General features: G+C 40.7%; 1 protein-coding gene across 3 annotated transcripts in view; it reads right to left on the bottom strand.

Moving 5' to 3' along the window:
• Positions 1-19,559, bottom strand: part of SPRED2 (sprouty related EVH1 domain containing 2) — a 516,049-nt gene that overhangs the window by 193,898 nt on the left and 302,592 nt on the right. For 2 of the 3 annotated variants that reach the window (XM_078649408.1, XM_078649407.1), the window contains exon 6: positions 17,853-18,011. In XM_078649408.1, coding sequence (XP_078505534.1) covers positions 17,853-18,011 — 159 coding nt within the window. Of the gene's footprint in view, positions 1-1,643; positions 18,012-19,559 lie in introns of those variants that run through there. The other variant, XM_078649406.1, reaches the window with a different exon arrangement.

The raw sequence follows: 19,559 nt of genomic DNA, 5'->3' as shown, positions 1-19,559 counted from the left end.
CGCTGCTGTTGCCTTGTATCCAAGGCTGCCCTGGACCTGCTCAGATGACCGGAGTGGGGAGACTGAGCCCAGGCTGCAGACATACCGTTGAACGGTCCAGCCTGCCTCGGCTAGGAGTGAAGAGCCGGGCTGGACTGACCTGGCCTGCGCGCGCTGGTCCTCCGGGTCGGGGGTGAGAGAGCTGGCCTGGACGCGAGGGAGCCAAACACTTGGACTAATACCAATTGCTGCAGCAGGGGTGGGGGCCCATACAATAATTGCACCTACTGACAGATGAGGAAGGATTCAACGAGGGGCTGGGTGCTGCTACTAATGTAATCCCAGTGGCTGAAAGAAATTTCTCTTTCAGCCCGTCCCTTTCACACTGGGTGCCCTGACTTCCTGCTGTGGTAAAAGGTTCCTTATCTTCTTTACGGGGCCATCTGGACCCATAAAGAAGATAAGAAACCTTCTATGCCAGCAGTAAGCCAAGGAGCCCAGTCTGAAAAGGATGGGGCTTAAAGAGAAAGAAGAACGTCACTAGGACCTCTTCTCCAATGGCTGGCCACCGTTTTGCATGAACGGTGACGCCAGCCAAGGGAAAAGAGGGGCGGGGCTTAACCTCGCTAGTGAAAATCCCTCAATGTCATTAAATCTCGCAAGCTCTACTGCGCATGTGCGCAGTCTTTCGCAGGCAGAGACCTAAAAAAAGGTCCTTGTGTTGAAAACGAGGGTCAAGTTAAACGCTCCAATACCTTCAGGGCGAGTCTGCGTAATAAACATGCAAAAAAAAAAAGACATCCACACTACTGACATGATCAAAACTTACTACGGAGGCCATAAAGCTGGTATCACACACAGAAAAAAAAACAGAGCAGCAGATGCACTCACGTGGCATTAAGTGCAAGCTCTGAAGATTATTTCACACTTGAAAAAGGAAAGAGACTTTGATACTGCAGGAATCTGATGGATCTATTGAATAGTAGCACAGCACAAGCGAACACAGACAATTTGTTTTTTTAGAAGAATAGCGAAGTAAGGGCTCCTTTGAAGTGGGCTGTCTTTTTAATCGGAGGTTTCTCTGAGAAGCTGTGTGTAAATAAACAGCATGCCGGCGTGCAGGGAAGGAACAAAAACGGAGGGAGGGGGTGAAGGAGCAGCGACAACAAGCTGGGAGAAGAGAAGACCGCTTGTATATGCATTCACATGGAGTGCTCACTAGTGAATGGAAAAAAAGGTATCTTCAGAGTGGTAGCCAGTGGAAGGACACCGGAAGCTGTACTTTGGTCCAACCTCAATGGTACAGACAGGCAAAGCAGAGGAGGAAGATGTGAAGATCTGCAAAGTCGATGTGCCAAACAATCTTAAGCATGCACATTAGAGCTACATTGGAAACAACCAATGGTAAGTTTTGGGCGGGTTCTAATCCCCTTTTAAGATTTTTTTTAATACTAGAGATTTTGCAAGTGCTGTGCAGGTGAAACCTAAAAATGAGGACAAAGGTCGGATAATCCCAATACTCAACCAAAACTTTGCTGTTAACTGAAAACACATTTCTTCTTCAGTTTCCGAAGGCCTGCAAAAAGGCCACCCACTGAGTACACTACACAGCACATGGTAACATACACATACTAAAAATATGTAACATGAACCAGGAAAAACTATTATGATAAGATGTGTTTATATTTACATGGAACTTTTTCAAAGCAATAGCTGCATTGATCATACATATTAGAAACAATAAAAAAGTTAAGAACTAAAATGTACATCATACACTTGTATATATATTTTTACACAGAAGTAAAAATGATTATAAAAAAAATCAATACAACAGGGATTTACTTTTAGTATACATATACATAATGGATGTAGGCTTCAGGCACTTTTAATAGTTAATGTGAGCATTAACTCAGCATTGTTCACAAATGAAAAACACAAACATTTGGTTAACGTTGTTACAAAAATAAAATTTGATTTCCCTCAGCGATTTATGTCAGTATTGCAAAGTTGACAAAAAGAAAATGCACTACACACCCTTCAGCTGCAGTGTGGCGAAACACTAAACATATTTACAGAAAGAAACAAAGCCTCAGTTATACTTTTGTGCCCTTATACCACAGCCTCACAAAAAGCATATCTGTATCAAGCATACCAAAATTGAGGTTGTAAAGCAAAGGAAACAGGTGGTCTGGGGAGAGGAAGGGGGTGTTTCTAACGAAAAAGGTATAAACTTAAATATTAGTTTGTTCAGTGGACCCGTTTCGTTTAAAATAAATAGGGGCAATTATTAGTGAGTAAGATCCCAATTTTAGTGTTGTGCTTTGTGTGGGTCTCACAGGCACCTATTGGTAGGAAGCCACTTGCAGAATTGTAGACTGCAATGTGAGTTATATACTAGTGTATATAGATGTGTAAAGTACGCAACTTACAAGTTATGCACACGTACGTTCATAGTTTACAACTTTTACTTTAGTAAATTCCCTTACAAGTCATGCATGAAGTATGAATGTCTTAATGTACGGGCATATACGTACAGTATTCACGTACAATTGTAGATTGCACCATTTTTCTAAACCTGTATGTGCATAATGAATGTACTGCTTACATTAATCATGTACTGACTTAAGAAAGTAAGAGTATTTTTCTTCCCTAACAAAAATATTAACATATAGAGCCCATTACACGCATTCAAAACCACTTGACTGGACTGTTTCTTCCACACTTTTATTCATTTGTGTGTAAATTAGGTGCTCAAATTAATGTAAGAAGTACATTTTTATATGTTGGTGAATAGCCAAAAAGTTAGTACTTTGTGGGTGGTAAACAAGTCTGGACTGCATTTCCCTGATCATTCTTGCAACACTTATAGAAGCATGCCCACTTTTCCAATCCCAGTTAGTTTACTGGTTAATAAATGTACAAATGACACATGTACATCATGTACACATACAGCACGGCTCTTACATTTTATAAATTATGTGTAACGTATACATTCATTAAAAAAGATTTGTGAATCGGCTCCTGTGTTTGGAGGCTGATGACTCATCACACAGCACTTACAAGATTGTAATTTCATTTAGGTACCTTTACGAGGCATTTTCTTTAGTGTGAGAGCAGTCAAGAGTGAACTTGTCTTTTTCCACCCTAATTTGATCTGGACTAATTCTAAACAGGTCACTGCTGTCTGACAAATTAGTCACATAATTCACCAGGCACATGCACCTTTTCCACTCAATGCATACCACGCTTGGATCTACGCATTACCACTTCCCGTTATTTTATGTCCCCAAAAACTTGTGTATGTGATATATACATTCACTATGATTAAGGATGTGAGCCAATCGATCCCAGAGGGGTTCAACTGTGTCTGAGCAATAAATTCATTTCTTCACGCGTTTGTGTGAATCCATGGGAGATTATACCAACTTGTTAAGCATACAGAGCTGAACCACATTTCGCAACAGGTACTAAAGGTTAGTGGTCAGTTATTACAGATTTATGAACATACACTATTAGCATCAAAAGTTTATCTACAGCGATGTGCCATCCCCTGCTGAGATGTAGCACCTCTAGCCTCAACAACTTTAAGAGCTGGACACGTTGCCTGCAGAAAGGGCCAGTGTGTTTATTACTTAGTTTTTCAGCAGCAATGGCAATTTTTGTTTTGGTGTAAAGCTTCAATGTACAGCGGTAAAAGTAGGGTATTGTAATCTTTCGAGGCCAAGATGATGGAAAGGAGTTACCCTAGTGATGACCTCCAACAGGCTACGGAAAAAGGAAAGTACTTACCTTTGAATGTCAAGATTATGATGTTCTGATTGTAAATCAGCTTATTCTACAGATGGGTAGGGCGAAATTGCCATCAACTGAGTAAGTATAGATTCCATTCAGTATCAATAGATAATCTCACACTTTAAACCAGCAGTTAGATTAAGACCAACATTTTTGGGCAATGTGAAGGCTTTGCTTTTGGCTATACCAACTGTTAAAATAATGCAACCTTGAGTTGACGACAGAACTGACTACCAAGTGCTTAAAAATGAGAGGGATCAGGTGAATAATCTAATGGAAACAAAACAACTGAAAGGCAATGCCTTGTAGACACAACACCTGTGGGCCCATGGTAATTGGAGACAACTATTGCACAATCACTGCCTTGCCCTGTAGACCGGTATAATTTATAGTACTGATCTGGGGATCTGTCCACCTTAATTAGGAGCTGTGTGCTACTGTATCACTGATATTTAGGAGTTACCTCTCAGAATTAGAAGTGAAGCTCAGAAAGGTAGATTTCCTGATTAATATGAAAACCCATAAGGATCATTGCCAAAAGAAATAGCAGAGTTTAGAGAAGCCACTTATACCTATGTGATCCTAGACGAAGGTAATTTACAGCGTATCTACAATGATCAGTGTCAAAACACATGGAGACGCCAGGAAGACTGTCACTGCGATATACAGTTCCCTACATACAAAACACTACAGCCAAGTGGGAAGCAGTCCTTGGCACCGCTGTGTCCAATCTGCAATGGGTGAGCGCTAAAATACACATGAAAGACGCATCCAGGAATCCACAATTCTGTTACACACAATTCAGCTACCTACATCATACATGCCTGACAGCGAATCGCATTCACCGGATACTCCCGGTAGCCCCATCGGAGTGCCCGAGATATCATCATCAGATAGCTGATTTTACCACATGGTGAGGGACTGACAAATACTTCACCAAGAGTAGATTGCATGATAAGCCTTACCCCCGAATACTGTCTCTAGGTAGAAGACCCAAAATTAAAGGTGATGAGCACACCCGGAGGTACATTGATCTAGCCTTGGTGTTTTTTAAGAGACAAATAGCGATGTCTTGGAAGGCCAGTACAGTGCCCGACATCAGGCGCTAGCTCCATGAACTCTTGAAATGGGCTAAAGCAGAGGTGGATACCATCACCAAGATACAACTTCTGGGTGGCAGGTGACCAAACTGCAGTATTTGGGGCACATATGTTATGAAACTGGAGGCTAAGATTGATGAAAAGCCACCCTGAGCAGGGAACTGTCCTTAGTTGTGATTGTTGTACATGTTCATCTTGGAGGTACAATGTTCTGCATATTATGTTTTTTTTTATGGTGACCCATTACACCAGAGACTTGATGCTACTCATGGAGTGTATCCAAATGTGACTTTCATGTGTACTTATTACACTTTGTGTATGTGCTCTGGTTAGCTTCCTATGTAGCAAGTGGAAGTAGGACCAATGCTCAGAAGGAACATCATGTGAGGCTCTAGCACCGTTGATACTGCGAGGGCGTGAGCTCGGTCATAATGGTGGTTTAATAAAAATAAAAATGTTATTCTCTATGTTCATCTAATATACCCTAACTTTTGATCAGCTGGGTGCTGTGGTATTGGTTAGCACTATTCAAATATAGTGTGAGTTTATATTTGACAACATAAATAGAAACAATAACTGGCCAATTTGAGTTTGCCTTGGAGGTTACGTACCAGTGTGTTTTTGTTGCATGATTTTAAATTTACTTATTGAGGCACTCATAATGTAAAATGTACAGGCCAGAACATATAGCTTAATAAAACAAATTCCAACTGAAAAAACAATGATCAGTGTCTATTCGGAAAGGGACCAGAGCTGGCTAGAGCTCACTGAAAAAAAACTGAAGTCATACAGCAGAGATCAGTTGGTACTGTGAGACCAGTATTGACAAGTGTAGCAAGTTCTCAATGTATGGTTATTGACACAGGGCTACATGTACTTAAGCTCACTTCTCCTGTAAGCTGCACAAAAAGCCTGTGAAAACGTTGCACGCCTTGCACTGAAATGTCCTCCCATGTCACACAGCAGGAATCAAATTAATTTCTTATGCAATTCTCATGTCAAAAGTAAGCATCCATCAATTTCATGTCAGAACATCAACTTACCCCCGCTCACCTAACTCGAGGGGGGGCGGAATTTGAGGCAATAGCAGGACTAGATTATTTGGGTAATCTTTATTAGTGGAAATTCATCCATAGCTCTCCTGACACAAAAACTAGTTTTACCTTCAGAAGAGGTTTGTGGAAAACTATAGCTTTTACATACAACATAGAGCAGACAAAGCTGTTCTATCCACATTTCTCACCAACTCCCATCAGAAAGGGTGATCCCTGAAGGAAGCAGGCGATTTAGCTTTGATTCTTGTTCTGTAAGACAGAAGACAAGGCTAAAGAACTAATGTGGTATCTTTCTCATCTTGCATAGTGTTTGGTGAAAACATGAAATTTATGAGAGAATCTGGTACAGACAGGCCTACAGTGAAGTGCGGAAATATATGTCAACTCATTGTGTTGCAGGGTCAAGATAATGTAGTGTCACTTTACTTACTCATTCTTACAATTTGTCAAGGCATTATCGGTTAACAGAAACCTGCTATTAAATGGCAAACAACATTTTTTCGTTTTCTTTGTAGTAAAGCAGGAAGATGTAAGATGGGCTACTGTGTGTACTGTGGCCACCATGGACATGCATCAGCAAGTAGTACCCACATGATTGAAGGCACAACTGTGCATGTATGAAAGTGTGTGCTCATTTGCGATCAGTCTATCTCTACCTGGTGGAAATTGGAATATCTTCCTCCCTAGATGATAATTACCAACACTAAGGATAGCAACAACTTTACCTTGTTTAGATCAAAGTGCAGAATTCCGATAAACAAATTCTATAGCTAATCAATATATTTGGCCTCCTAGGTGTTTGAAAAGGGTGAAGAGGTTTAAAAGTATTTTCTTTGCTAAATACAGGTGCTGACCAATATTTTGTTCTACTATTTGAAAAAGACTGATTTTATTTCCAAACTTTTGTAATAGGAGTTGAACTGTGTTGCTACCACATTTAAGATGTTTTCTTTTAGGAGAATGGACCACGTTTGCTGGCGTAAATAGGTAAAATTTGGGGCCAGAATTCCCATCTTGACACAAGATAGTTCTGTGTCCCTGAGATACATGCACATCAGGGCATCTTATAGCAAGTCATAAAAAAGATGAACAACATTGACAGACTGTTCCTTAACGTAATCAAAGCCGGTCTGTGTCTATGCCCTGGAATGGAACAATTGACAATGACTGGATTGCCACTAGTATATGCCCATGAAAACCCCAAATGAAGTCATTGGTGGGCTGAGATTGAGACATAGGAGGCTAAGCAAAGACGGAGGAGTAGGAGTCAGTAATCTCATGTGGGAGATAAGCAACAAGAAGATCTCAGCCATAAAGAGAGACTTCCGTAAGGTCGTCTGCACCCCCAGATCATCTTTTGGAGTCTGGCTTGGAAATCACTTCCTGGAGTAAATAGAAAGTCTGCCTCGTAAAGAAAACGGTTCCACAAAAGTAATTATAAAGTCTCATGGGGACAAATGTTGCATCCTAGCCTAACTGTTAAGGATGGAAGACTGGCCGTCACAAATGGTAAGGAAAATGCTACTTACCAGTATGCATCTGTACTTAGCATGTAGGGCAGCAGAACCACACACTATTGCATAGATCACCATCTGGTGGTGGGCCCGGATGATTACACTTTGTTTTTGTCTTGGAAGAGTCTTTGTATGTTGGATGATGACTCCTGTAGATCGTAGTGCGCATGGGCATCAGTATAGATAAGGATGTCCATGTATTGTGTATCTAATTAAGAAATTACTGGAACAGATATAGGAAGCCGGGGAGGCGGGTGGGTGTGTGTGGTTCTGCAGCCCTACATGCCAAGAACAGATGCATACTGGTAAGTAGCATTTTCCGATCGAGGTATATGGGCTGCAGACCACACACTATTGCATCGATTGCACAGCAGTTTTCTCCCTTAGCAGCGACCACCCTTATCTGTTGCAGTAGTTTGAAATAATGTTTTGAGTACAGCTTGGCCCACAGTAGCTTGTTGTTTTGCCTGCACATCTACACAATAGTGTTTTCGTAAATGTGTGCGGTGTAGACCATGTAGCTGCTTTACATATATCATCTAATGGTATATTTCCTAGGACTGCCATAGATGTCCCTAATTTACGGGTAGAATGAGCCCTAGGGGGAATGGATAGAGTGCGTTTTGATTTCTGGTAACAGATTTGAATACACTTAACAATCCACCTTGCATTGCCTGATTTTGAGATAGGATTGTCTTTGTGTGGAGGAGAAAAGGACACAAACAGTTGTTTTGTCCTATCAATGTAGTAGAGGAGTGCTCTTTTTACATCTAATGTGTGTAGAGCTCTTTCTGCAACTGTCTGTGGTTGGGAAAAGAATACTGGCAACTCAATAGATTGGTTGAGGTGAAATGGTGAAATGACTTTTGGCAGAAATGTCGGGTTTGTGGAATCACTTTGTTGTGATGTAGTTGTATAAATGATTTTTGAATTGTTAATGCCTGAATCTCACTTACTCTTCTGAATGAGGTAATAGCAACTAGAATTGCAACTTTCCATGTAAGGAACTGTAACTCACACTTATGTAATGGTTCAAATGGAGGACCCATAAGTCTAGTGAGAACAATATTTAAATTCCATACCGGAGAGGGTGGTATTTTGGGAGGAATCATTCTTTTTAATCCTTCCATAAACGCTTTGATGGCAGGTACTCTAAACAATAACAAATGTTGTCTATTTTGAAGATAAGCTGCTATAGCAGGAAGATGTAATCTGATTGAGGAGTACGCCAAATTACATCTTTGTAGATGGAGTAGGTAGCAAATGATGTTTTGTATAGAAACATCTAATGGGTTAATGTTATTTGTGCAATACACAACAAACCTTTTCCGCTTGGCTGCGTAGCATGCTCTAGTGGTGGGGCGCTAAGCTTCTTTTATGACATTCATACAATCAGGCGGAAGATTGAGATATCCGAATTCTAAGACCTCAGGAGCCAAATCGCTAGATTGAGCTGCATTGGGTCTGGATGCATGATCTCTCCATGGTTCTGGGTTAGTAGATGTGGAGAGAGTTTCAATTTTTGATGTGGTACTACTGATAGCTCTAGTAGTGTGGTGTACCACGGTTGTCTTGCCCACGTTGGTGCTATGAGAATCAAAGTGAGGGAATGTTGCTGTAGCTTGCGTACCACTAATGGAATTAGCGGCAGAGGTGGAAAAGCGTACGCAAATTTGTTTGACCAGCTCATCCATACTGCATTGCCTTTGGACAATGGGTGTGGGTATGTGGCGGCGAAGCTTGGGCATTTGGAGTTGCAGTGTGTGGCAAACAGATCTATCTCAGGCTGTCCCCACTTGTGAAAGAATGGTTGAAGAACCTGCGGATGAAGTTCCCACTTGTGTATCTGTTGTCTTTGACGACTTAACAGATCTGCAACTTGATTGTGAACTCCTGGTAGATGTTCTGCTAACAAAGATATTTTGAGGAATGTCCCACATCCATATGCTCTGCGCCAGCCGGGAGAGCTGTATTAAGTGTGTTCCTACTTGTTTTTGGATGTAATACATGGCCGTCATATTGTCTGTATGGACTAGTACAGACCCTGTATGAGATGCGTCTGTGGTTAGAACCACCTGCGGAACAGGCTCTATGAACGGCCGGCCCTTGGAAAGGTTTTTGGTGTTCCACCATTGCAGAGAGCGATATGTCCGGTCGTCTACCACCACGAGATCTGTTATTTGTTGTTGAGCCGGATTCCACGGACTTGCCAAACACTCTTGTATGGGGCGCATTTGTAGTCTTGCGTATGGTACTATGAAAATGCAAGATGCCATCATCCCTATTAATTGCATGAACACTCGAGCTGGTAGTGCATGTTGTGGCTGGAATTTTTGTATAAGAGCTTGTATACTTTGTATCCTTGTGAAATTGGGGTATGCAGTTGCTTTGGAAGTATCTATTGTGGCACCTAGATACTGTTGAGATAGGGATGGTTGGAGGTGTGACTTCTGATTTACTGTGAACTCCAGCTTGTGCAACAGACATAGACTGATGTGTGTGCTGTACACATTGGTATGCATGTCTACGCAATAGTACTGCTGTATTTATTGCTCTAGAGGCTGTGTCTGCAGTGTCTAATGCACAGCGGATTGAGGTATTTGCAATAACCTTGCCTTCTTGTATTAGATCAGAAGCTCTGGTTTTGTATTGCTCTGGTAAATGTTGCATGAGTGATTCTAACTCATCATAATGAGCTCTTTCATATCTCGCTAACAAGGCTTGTGTGTTAGCAATCCTCCAGACATTGGCTGCTTGTGAGATTTCCCTGAAGCATCTAAAAGCTTAGACTCTTTATCAGAGGGTGGAGCATCCCCTGTTGTCTGCGAGTTAGGTCTCTTTCTCGCATTTGATACTACCAATGAGTCTAATGGCAGCTGACCTTTAATGTATGCTGGGTCAGTTGGAGCCGCTTTATATTTCTTTTCCAGTCTGGGGTTAATTACCCTGGCTCTGACGGGGTCTTTGAAAACCTCTGGTGCATTTCTCACCACTCCACTAAGTATTGGTAATGTGGTCGTGGTTTTATGTGACGATAGTAGTGTATCCATGAGGAAATCCTCTTCCACTGGATCTGTGGTAAGTCTACCCCATGAAATGTGGCTGCTCTATGAATGAGCTGTGTAAACTAAATAGTATCATCTGGGGGAGATGGTCTAGAAGGGTATACGTCATCTTGTGGCAGATCTGGTGCATTATAATCTCCCCAGGGATCATCTGATGGCTCAGGAATATTGTCTGGGTCATCTGAGTCGACTACATGATGCTCACTTTCTACCTCCTGTGAATAATTGTCATCATCATCCTATGGTATAATGCTATGTGTGCTGGATGGTGAGTGTACTGGAGAAATATCTGCTGGTATTTCTATTAATGGTTAAGGAATTCTTATGGGGGAAGTTTGAGCATGCTTTTTGAGAGGAACTGGAGGTAGTTTAGGACAGTCCATTTTCCTCTTTACAGGCACTGTAATAACATATCCAGTCTTTGGGTCTGGTTGGAAAAGCTCTTCTGGTGAAAAAGTCTTTTTCGGTGCCGATTTATCTCGTTTGGGACCGAAATTTTTAGGTTTTACAATGTATATTGTCTTTGGAGTGGATTTTTGTTTCGGTTCCGAAGACTTGGTCTTTGTCTGATCTGTGCTCTTTGGATCCGAAATCTTTGCTCCCGAAGTAAGTTTAGAATGCTCGATCTTTGGAGCGAAGTAGGTTTCGATGCCGAAGTAGGTTTCGGGACGACATTTATCAGAACCCGAGTGGTCTTCGGTTCGGCAGACTTGGGAACATCTTTCGGTGCAGAGCTTGTTTTTTGCTCGACCGGTTTCAGAGCCGATGGTTTCGGTGCCGGGGTTAATTTTGGTTTGAGGACCTTTTGGTTGTCAGGACCGACAGACTGACTCTATCCCGTGTCACCTGGAGGCTTTTTTGGATTCTTCGTTGCCGAGCCAGAAGGCGGGGCATCGGAAGGTTTTGTTCGGTGTGCCCCTGTTCGGTGGAAGCGAAGCCTGTCCCGGTATGGGGAGGTGAACAGGGTCGACGCTCTTATTCACGACCTGTTGACCAGCTGGAGGAAGATAGTCGTCTTCCGATCGGTCCTCTGCTTCGGAAGCTAAATACTCTGCTTCGGAAACAATGTCGTCCTGGTGCTGTTCTTTGGACTCTCCTTCGATCGGAGCCTCGTCTTTGATTAGGTCTGGTGTAGATGAAGATGACTGCGCCATGACTCTTTGAGCTTGACGGTCCCTGATGGTCTTCTTGGACCGGAACGAAGCGAAGGCCTCACAGTCCCGACTCTCGTGCTCTGGAGACCAGCACAGAATACAAACCTCATGAAGATCAGTGTGAGGGAATTTGTGTCCACACTGAGGGCACTTCCTAAAGGGTGTTCTTTCCATGAGCCAAAGGCCCAATGACGTAGTTGGGCCCGACGGCCCCGACGAACGCTAGAATTGAGAAGCGCAAGCCTTTCCTCGACACGGGTAACCAGAATTGCTGTCGAGGACAACACCGATGGTATGATGAAGTTCTGGAAGTCGAAAGGAGATCGGTAACAGGACCGAACGGTAAACACATCCGAGCACAATGGCGCAAAAAAAACAATCTGAAGATGGAGTCGATGCCCATGCGCACTACGATCTACAGGAGGAGTCAACCAACTGATAAAGACTCTTCCAAAACAAAAACATAGTGTAATCAGATGGTGATCTATGCAATGGTGTGTGGTCTGCAGCCCATATGCCTCGAACATTATGTTCTTATGATGTGACAGTCTTGTGATACAGTAGTAGGCATATCGAAATAATTTTCTCTCGAGAAAATGTACATGTGGTCCTGGAAATCACAGCATTAAAAAAAGAATTTGTTCCCCATAGACTGGAAGGTGAATGGGTTTCACATTAATCATTAGAGTCCAACAGATGACAGGACTAATTGATCCAAGACTGGACACAATGCTCTGTCACATAATTCTGTACACTACTCCTTGGAGAACAATACCTATGCAAAGTACTTTCTTTGCTTTTCTTCGTCAACATATTTTCATAGCTCATACGCGTTCGAGAGGCTGTACATCACTTGTATTTAAATGAGGGAATGTGGATGCATTAACGATTGCTCTGCAGTACCAGTAACAATGAGTTTTAGTCACAAAGCAGGCATTGAACTAAGCCCTGGTGCTATCCTACAAGGACACCTCAGGAACATTTAGGATGTTAGTCCAAACTGACAACTCTGTCTGCTGCACAGTATGTGCACCTGCGACCCTTTAAGTGCTATAGTCCTTCAGTCACAATGTGGGCATGTCCATTAAGAGTAAGTCACTGAACTGAATTTTACAAACCTATAGCTTAAAAAGCTATGGAGTTCTGCAACTTTAGAAGGCAGTGACCTTCACAGATGTCTGACCACCAATGCAACAGATTTTTTCCAGGTGATGCTGAAAAAAATCATGAATAATTTACATGTGGCTATCTAGGACTATGAGGGCCCGGACGGCGAAGGTACGGCAAGCTGGAGTCGGGTTCCAAAAACTCAGAGGATCAGCATAGGTATTATTCAGGTTCAGCTACATGTGACACAGAGGATGCCTGGAAACAAATCAAGGAAGCCACTGCAGGGAAGAAACCTTCTAGCTCAATGGTAAATACAGAAACATAAGCTGTGTAAGAAGAGTGTGCTAATGCTTTGCAAAGAATGTGTTTTGCCTGGAAGGAAAACAAGACTCCAAAAATCGAACTAGAGGAACATTATGTGCAGACTAGGTTTCAGAAGGGCCATCCACGCAACATGGGGTTTTGTTGTACTGTGCTAATAATGCTCCTGTTCATTCCCCAAAGAGAAACACATCATACTAGACCCGAGAAGCAGAAGTGAGAGATGGGGTCAAATGTATAATGAAAAACTCAACAGAAGGGCAGAAGCCCTTGGGAGAATTATACACAACCCCCTAAGGAACAAAGATGTGGTTAACAGTATGTTAACTGGCAAAGAGGTCCAACTCTTGGAGACAAAATTTGAAAGGCAGTCCTACTTGTTGTAAAGCGAAGGGTCTGATCTCAGTATGGTCTCGTTCAACTCTTGTTGAGTACTGTCCAGCAAAATGCACCAGCCCATAAAATAAATTCCCGTACTGCTAAACAGAGTCTGGAAGGAGAAACCACCTGGATAGCCTAGCTCCCTGAAAATAATACAGCAGACCAATTTTTGCCAGGACAAATCTTTGCAAAGATATATTTTTACTGTGCTGATTTTAACCTATTAATTTTATGATAGAGCCGGCACCAACTTTTAACCTAGAATATATAAGGTAGCGTAACATTTATCATATTATGTTATTATATTCAAATGCTACATTTAATTTAACCAGTTTGGAAGCAATACATGTAAGCCAGGTTGATGAAGGTAAACTTATCCCGAAATTATTACAGTGACAATGTTACTTTATAGCGATTTGTAAGGTACCAACCAGCATGCCATAAAAGCAGCTTCAGGGTACTACTGTTGTAGCAAGAACATACACTTTACATTACAATTTGGGCCCATCAGACACATAACACATGTTATGTCACATTTATCCTCAACAGTGAGGTGAGCCTCACAATTGCTCCAAACTAAGCCTTTAATTAACGACTGCCTTTGCCGCGTCTATAAGTGACAAATGTGTCCCTACAGTGTCCACTGGTACACCGGAGCATACTATTTCTTCTGACACGTCCTTATTTGTACATATCTATTAATATAAACATGTATATTTTAAGTAAATACAACTAAATAAACTCATGTGCGCGTGTTTAGTAACTTCCAATTATATTTTGAAAAATTGGAGCTTTCAATCGCAAGCTTCAAACCTAGAGTACACAGTTGGCAAAAAAAACACCTTTTATTTTCCTTTAGATAGATGTTTGTGTGTGACAAGACAGAAGGTATAAGCATACACTTACTGGCAATTTACTGCAAATTATAATTATGGCTAGAACAGAGGTGCTTATTTTGACAACGCAATCCCTAACTGCCTCAAAGTATCTGATTGTACTATGCTGTTAGTAGACTTCTATACATTTTTCCTCTTAATAAAAAAAATACTTGGCTATTTCTCGCAATATATTAGAAAGATACTCTTTTCACACTAATTACAAGCCTTGCACAGGACTGGAATATGGGTAAGCTGACAAAATGTAAGTGTTAATCACTTGAACAACTTAACGCCTAATTCTGTAACCAGCTGCAACCATAAAGTAGGCATCAATTTCGTATAAAGACAAACTGGTGCGTAGAAACCTTCAAAAGTAATGACCTTTTTAAAAATACAGGTAATTTTTAAGGTGGCTATAAAACGGGTTTCCAGTTATGTGTGTATGTGGGAGAGACGGTGAGGGAGGCGAAGAAGGTAAGGATGGCCTTCAAGTATAACTAAACGTCCCATCCATAATGCAGAATCTCTATCACACATGGGTGATCACAGTTCTCTGCCGACAGGGTTTATGGAAATCTAAAGTCGGTTGAAAATTCTGACTGAGCCCCACTCTTCCAACTTTCAAGAGGACACACACCTATACAAAAATGGCAATTGCTCCTTAAACTGGTAAAGCTAAAGACTAACCCACATCAGTAGTACTGAATGTGTTGCAACATAGCTAAAACTATAAAATGAGGGTAACGTTACAGACTTAAACGTACTGGTTATGAGAATCAGAATGGCAGCTATTTGAAATACAAAATGTTTGTCATATCATTTTAAAGTTTTTTACTTTTTATTTAAAATTGCACTGTACCTTAGGGATGGACAACTATTGCTGAGTTACGGACCCATATGTTTAACAATATTTTGGTGAGCTATTTTATGGTAATGTTGCCCATAAAAATTTCAAAAGCACTTTCAGGTTAATAAAATCATTTAGCATTTTGATCTTTGGAGAATTACGACTGGAACTTCTATACAACTGTGCTCAAAAGCGGTTTTGTTCAAAGTCGTAGTTCCTAAATAGGGACACTTCCTCCCACAGAACAAAGTAGTAGCACTAAGGGGGCGTTCTGCCACTTTGGTGGCATTACACCAGGTACAGCATAGCCCAAAAAGCCGCACCTTGGAGTGTTTCAAGTGTTAGATATGTTACCTGAGCCATTTGTGGAACACTTTGTCCAATCCGATTGTCCCACTGGCGCACTGTTTCCATGCTTGGAATTAGATTAAGCAAATAATTCTGTGCCTGTTCAATGGCGGGAGATAAAAGGATAGAACGGTCACAAAATCCATGTCTAGGAGAAGCGGAGAAGGTAGGCACCTATGGGATGCCATCTCTTCTCCATGGGGATGGAATGTTCTGCCCAACCCCTTTTAACACAGATCAAGGCACACTGGCAGTCAGTTAAGACAGGGGTCCGAGTATAGAGGTAGGGTATAATTATGGCTTTCCATACATCACAGATTAACAGGCAGCAAAACACAGATTCAAAAGTAAATGGGATACTGAAATGGTAAAATCAAGCCATGGTACACATGAAGTTAGGTAGTCGCCTGAATAAGATCCTCCAAGTCTACTGAAAAATAATAAGGGCTGTTCACTGGTTGTAACTCAGATAATATGGTAGGTCTTGCAAACTAAGTTGGCGAGACTCTTTAGTGTAGCAGTTTATAACTGTTAAAAACAACGGGATGCAAAGTGCCTATTCTGAACACTGGGGCAGATCTCACATAAAAAACATTTTAAGTTACTTCAGTTCCAAAGGCAAGGCGCTAACATGAGCCGTACTATCACCTGATTCATAAGAAGTCAGAGCTCACCTTGTGAACGAAGAAAAGATGAAGTACCACCTTGTATATGTGAATGTACCACTTTTTTTTTTACTCACCAAGAAATATTTTATACTGCAAGCTATATATGTGTGTATTGTTTCTTTGGAGCGTGATATTGCATTTAAACTAAACTGCCGGACATTTCTAGCTTGGAAAACATTATTTATGAACAGCATGTTATAATCCATTGCGAACTGTATATGATTTCATATTGTGTCTGACAATTCTGCATTTTACTATACCTCTTTATACAGATGTGTGGTTGCAGCGGCAAGCTTGATAGATTGCTTTCTTAACAAATCCACAGACACTATCTGATCGTGTTATTAGTGTTTAGCCATAAACTGAGAACATCATCATATGCTCCATAAAATGTAAAAATTATACTGTTATTTGTATTATTTAGAAAAACAACGAACATCTTAATTTCCCTTTCAACAATTCTTAGCAATGAAAATATGCTTAAATAACTATTAGAATTAATTAAGGCGTGTTTCCCATTTAAAAAAACGCACTGAACCCTTTTAAGTTACAAGTAAATAAAAAAATGTTTGCTATAAGAAATGATGTTGGACTTTAACATGGAGAACTGCGTACTGGCGATTTGTGAATTTGAAAATTACTGCGACGCTATGTTATAGTGCAGTCTTGAAAAAATACAACCTTATTTTGCAGTTATATATAATATATTGCTGTACAGTTGAAAAATACTGCTAGGCTGCATCACTCCAGTTGGGATTTTGCACGTTTCCACGCCACTTATGTATGGGACGGTGTGTGCTGGCCGTGGCTGGGTTCAACACACTCCATACGGCTACAGTTGTTGAACATCCACCACTGAAACTTAACACACTTCCCAGCTCAGGTGTCAAACTTTTCAACTGTCAAAAAATGTATAAACAAGTTTAAGACATCCTCTTCTTTTGCAGATTAATAGCATATCGTAGAGAATCTCAGATGCAAAATCAGCACACAGTGGTCTTGAGATCAATCCTTGAAGTTTAGCTCTTAGTTGGATGAGGGGAAGCTAGCTTCATTAAAAAACAAATGGATCCTTGAATATTCCAGGCCAGCGTGGGCCTTGATTTATACATGAACAGAAACGAAATGTTAGTGATTATTTGTAGTCACCCAGCTGCTTTGTGTTTGCCACCACAGCACCGACACATAATGCCACAGTGGTAGCAACCTCGCAAAGGCAAGTAACAACACATACAGGGGGCGATGAAGGACAAGGCAATAAGAGCCATCCATCGGAGGCAAAACTTTTCATCACTCGTGTCACATGAGCAAGGGTCAGTATAGTCTCCTTCAGGGTCAGACATACAGTGATAGAGCATACTGTCCGCACACCACATACAACTGACACGGCGGATGCATTTTTTGATGGGGTCTGGTGCATCCTGGCATTTACCTCGTGCATTTTCTTCATGATTGAACATGTCTCTACAATACACACATCTTGACCTCTCCCCATATTCTTTCGGGTGCCTCTTTTTGTATATTGCTGGCTGAGCATTTATCACACTACCCTTTGAATTATCGCCACGGTTTAAATCCAAACTTTCGATGTATGGGTAATTGTAGTCATGCTTTGAGGCTTCACTTTTGGCAAAACGTACATATGAATCCATGTCCTCGGTGCCGATGTACTTCGGATGGATTGGGGCATGCCGGTAATCCTCATAACCTTTCATCCAGCACTTGTCTCGTGGATTAATACGTACAATTTCTTCATCGTCATCAGGAAAACTGACGTGTCTAGGAGATCTAGGTAGAGACTGTAGAAGAAAGAAAATACTTCAGACATTTTGTGAAAATCATGGCTGTAGCAATTTCTAGATAATATCAAACATGGCGAAACACCCAAAACTCCCAGAGTATTTTTTCGACATGAAATATGTTTTTTTTTTTTTTTAAACGAACAAAAAAAAAAACTACGAAGGTAAATTATTTGACAAACTAGAAAAAATAGTTCGATATGTAGAAATGTGAGCTCAATTACATCACTAAAGTTGAAAGAAGCAACCCCTCACCGAAGAGAAGAGACAAAGGTGAAGGTGGAACCTTTGCCTAATCGTTTCTTTAGAGCGCGATATTGAATCTAAAATAAACTACTGGATATTTATAGCTGGGAACACATTTTCCCTCTTTACATCCCCATACCTTTTTGTCTTTTTTACTTCTTTTACCTTTATTACTCACTTCAATCCACAACACAAATTAATTTTATTTTATGTTACCTTTATTGCATTACTAATCCTAAACTTTGCCATGTAGCTAACTGATCCCTTATTTTATTTTTAACTTAATTACATAAAATTGTATTAATGGCAACACTCACGCTAGAGGTAAATTTAGGATTTTCAGAAATTAAAATAATAAATTAGTGTATTCTACTACAATCACAACCCTAAATTACATTTAAATTTGCTATTACAAAAAAACTTTATCCGTATTTTTTAATCTAAGTAAATTTATGTCATAACTGCATAGTAATACTATTTTTAATCCTCATCTTATAATTAAATTTAAATATTTTAAAATCAAATTAAATTGTATTGAATTCTTATCTTAAACATATATTAAATTCAAATTATTATAGGTCTTCTTCTAAACCTATTGTTGACCCTAAACTTTATTAAACCTTCTTATTTTTAATTTAACGTTATTCAATTATTTTAATAGTCCTCATAGCCGCAGCTGTAAAAGTTAATGAATAATATGAAATTAAATGTACTTATAATAATAAGTATTGTTCTAACACTAATATTACATTTTCATAATGGTTGTCAATATGGCCGCATGAAGCCCGATGCTGTCACACTTTGTACCCAGCTCTGTAGAGGCGATCTTAGCTCCTCCCAAAGACAGGTGCACAAAGTGAGCCTGCAGAAATAACGATGATGCAGCTCCTGCTACACTGTCAGTCTCTTTAAGAGCGCCTTCTCACCTTGAGAGATGGCTAAAGTCTGCTACTTGAAGTCCTTGGGCCCTACATGTCCTCTCCCAAAAAGAGGCCCCAGGTGTATTGCTCCCTACCTTAAGTCATAAGTGTTACACAGTGTGCCTCAGCAAATACAGCTCACATGCACAAGTGAAGGAGTTTTCTCATTTGCCAGGGTGTCACTTTCCTTTCTGGAGAGCCAGTGGACGTCATATATAGTGAAAACTCACCTTAGTCTAAATTAAGTTGGAGACTAGCTTGCTCCATGTATAAGTCTACCCCGCTCAGGAACAAAGCTCTTTCATCCACTTGACTCCATCCAGAGTCAGGTCAGGTGGGGGAAGAGTGTCGAAGATAGGGGATCGCCTGTTACAAGTCTAAC

Source organism: Lissotriton helveticus, chromosome 6 (assembly GCF_964261635.1).
Source record: "Lissotriton helveticus chromosome 6, aLisHel1.1, whole genome shotgun sequence".
Lineage (NCBI taxonomy): Eukaryota > Metazoa > Chordata > Amphibia > Caudata > Salamandridae > Lissotriton > Lissotriton helveticus.
The sequence above is the reverse complement of the archived record's forward strand: the minus strand, read 5'-3'. Positions and strand labels throughout refer to the sequence as shown.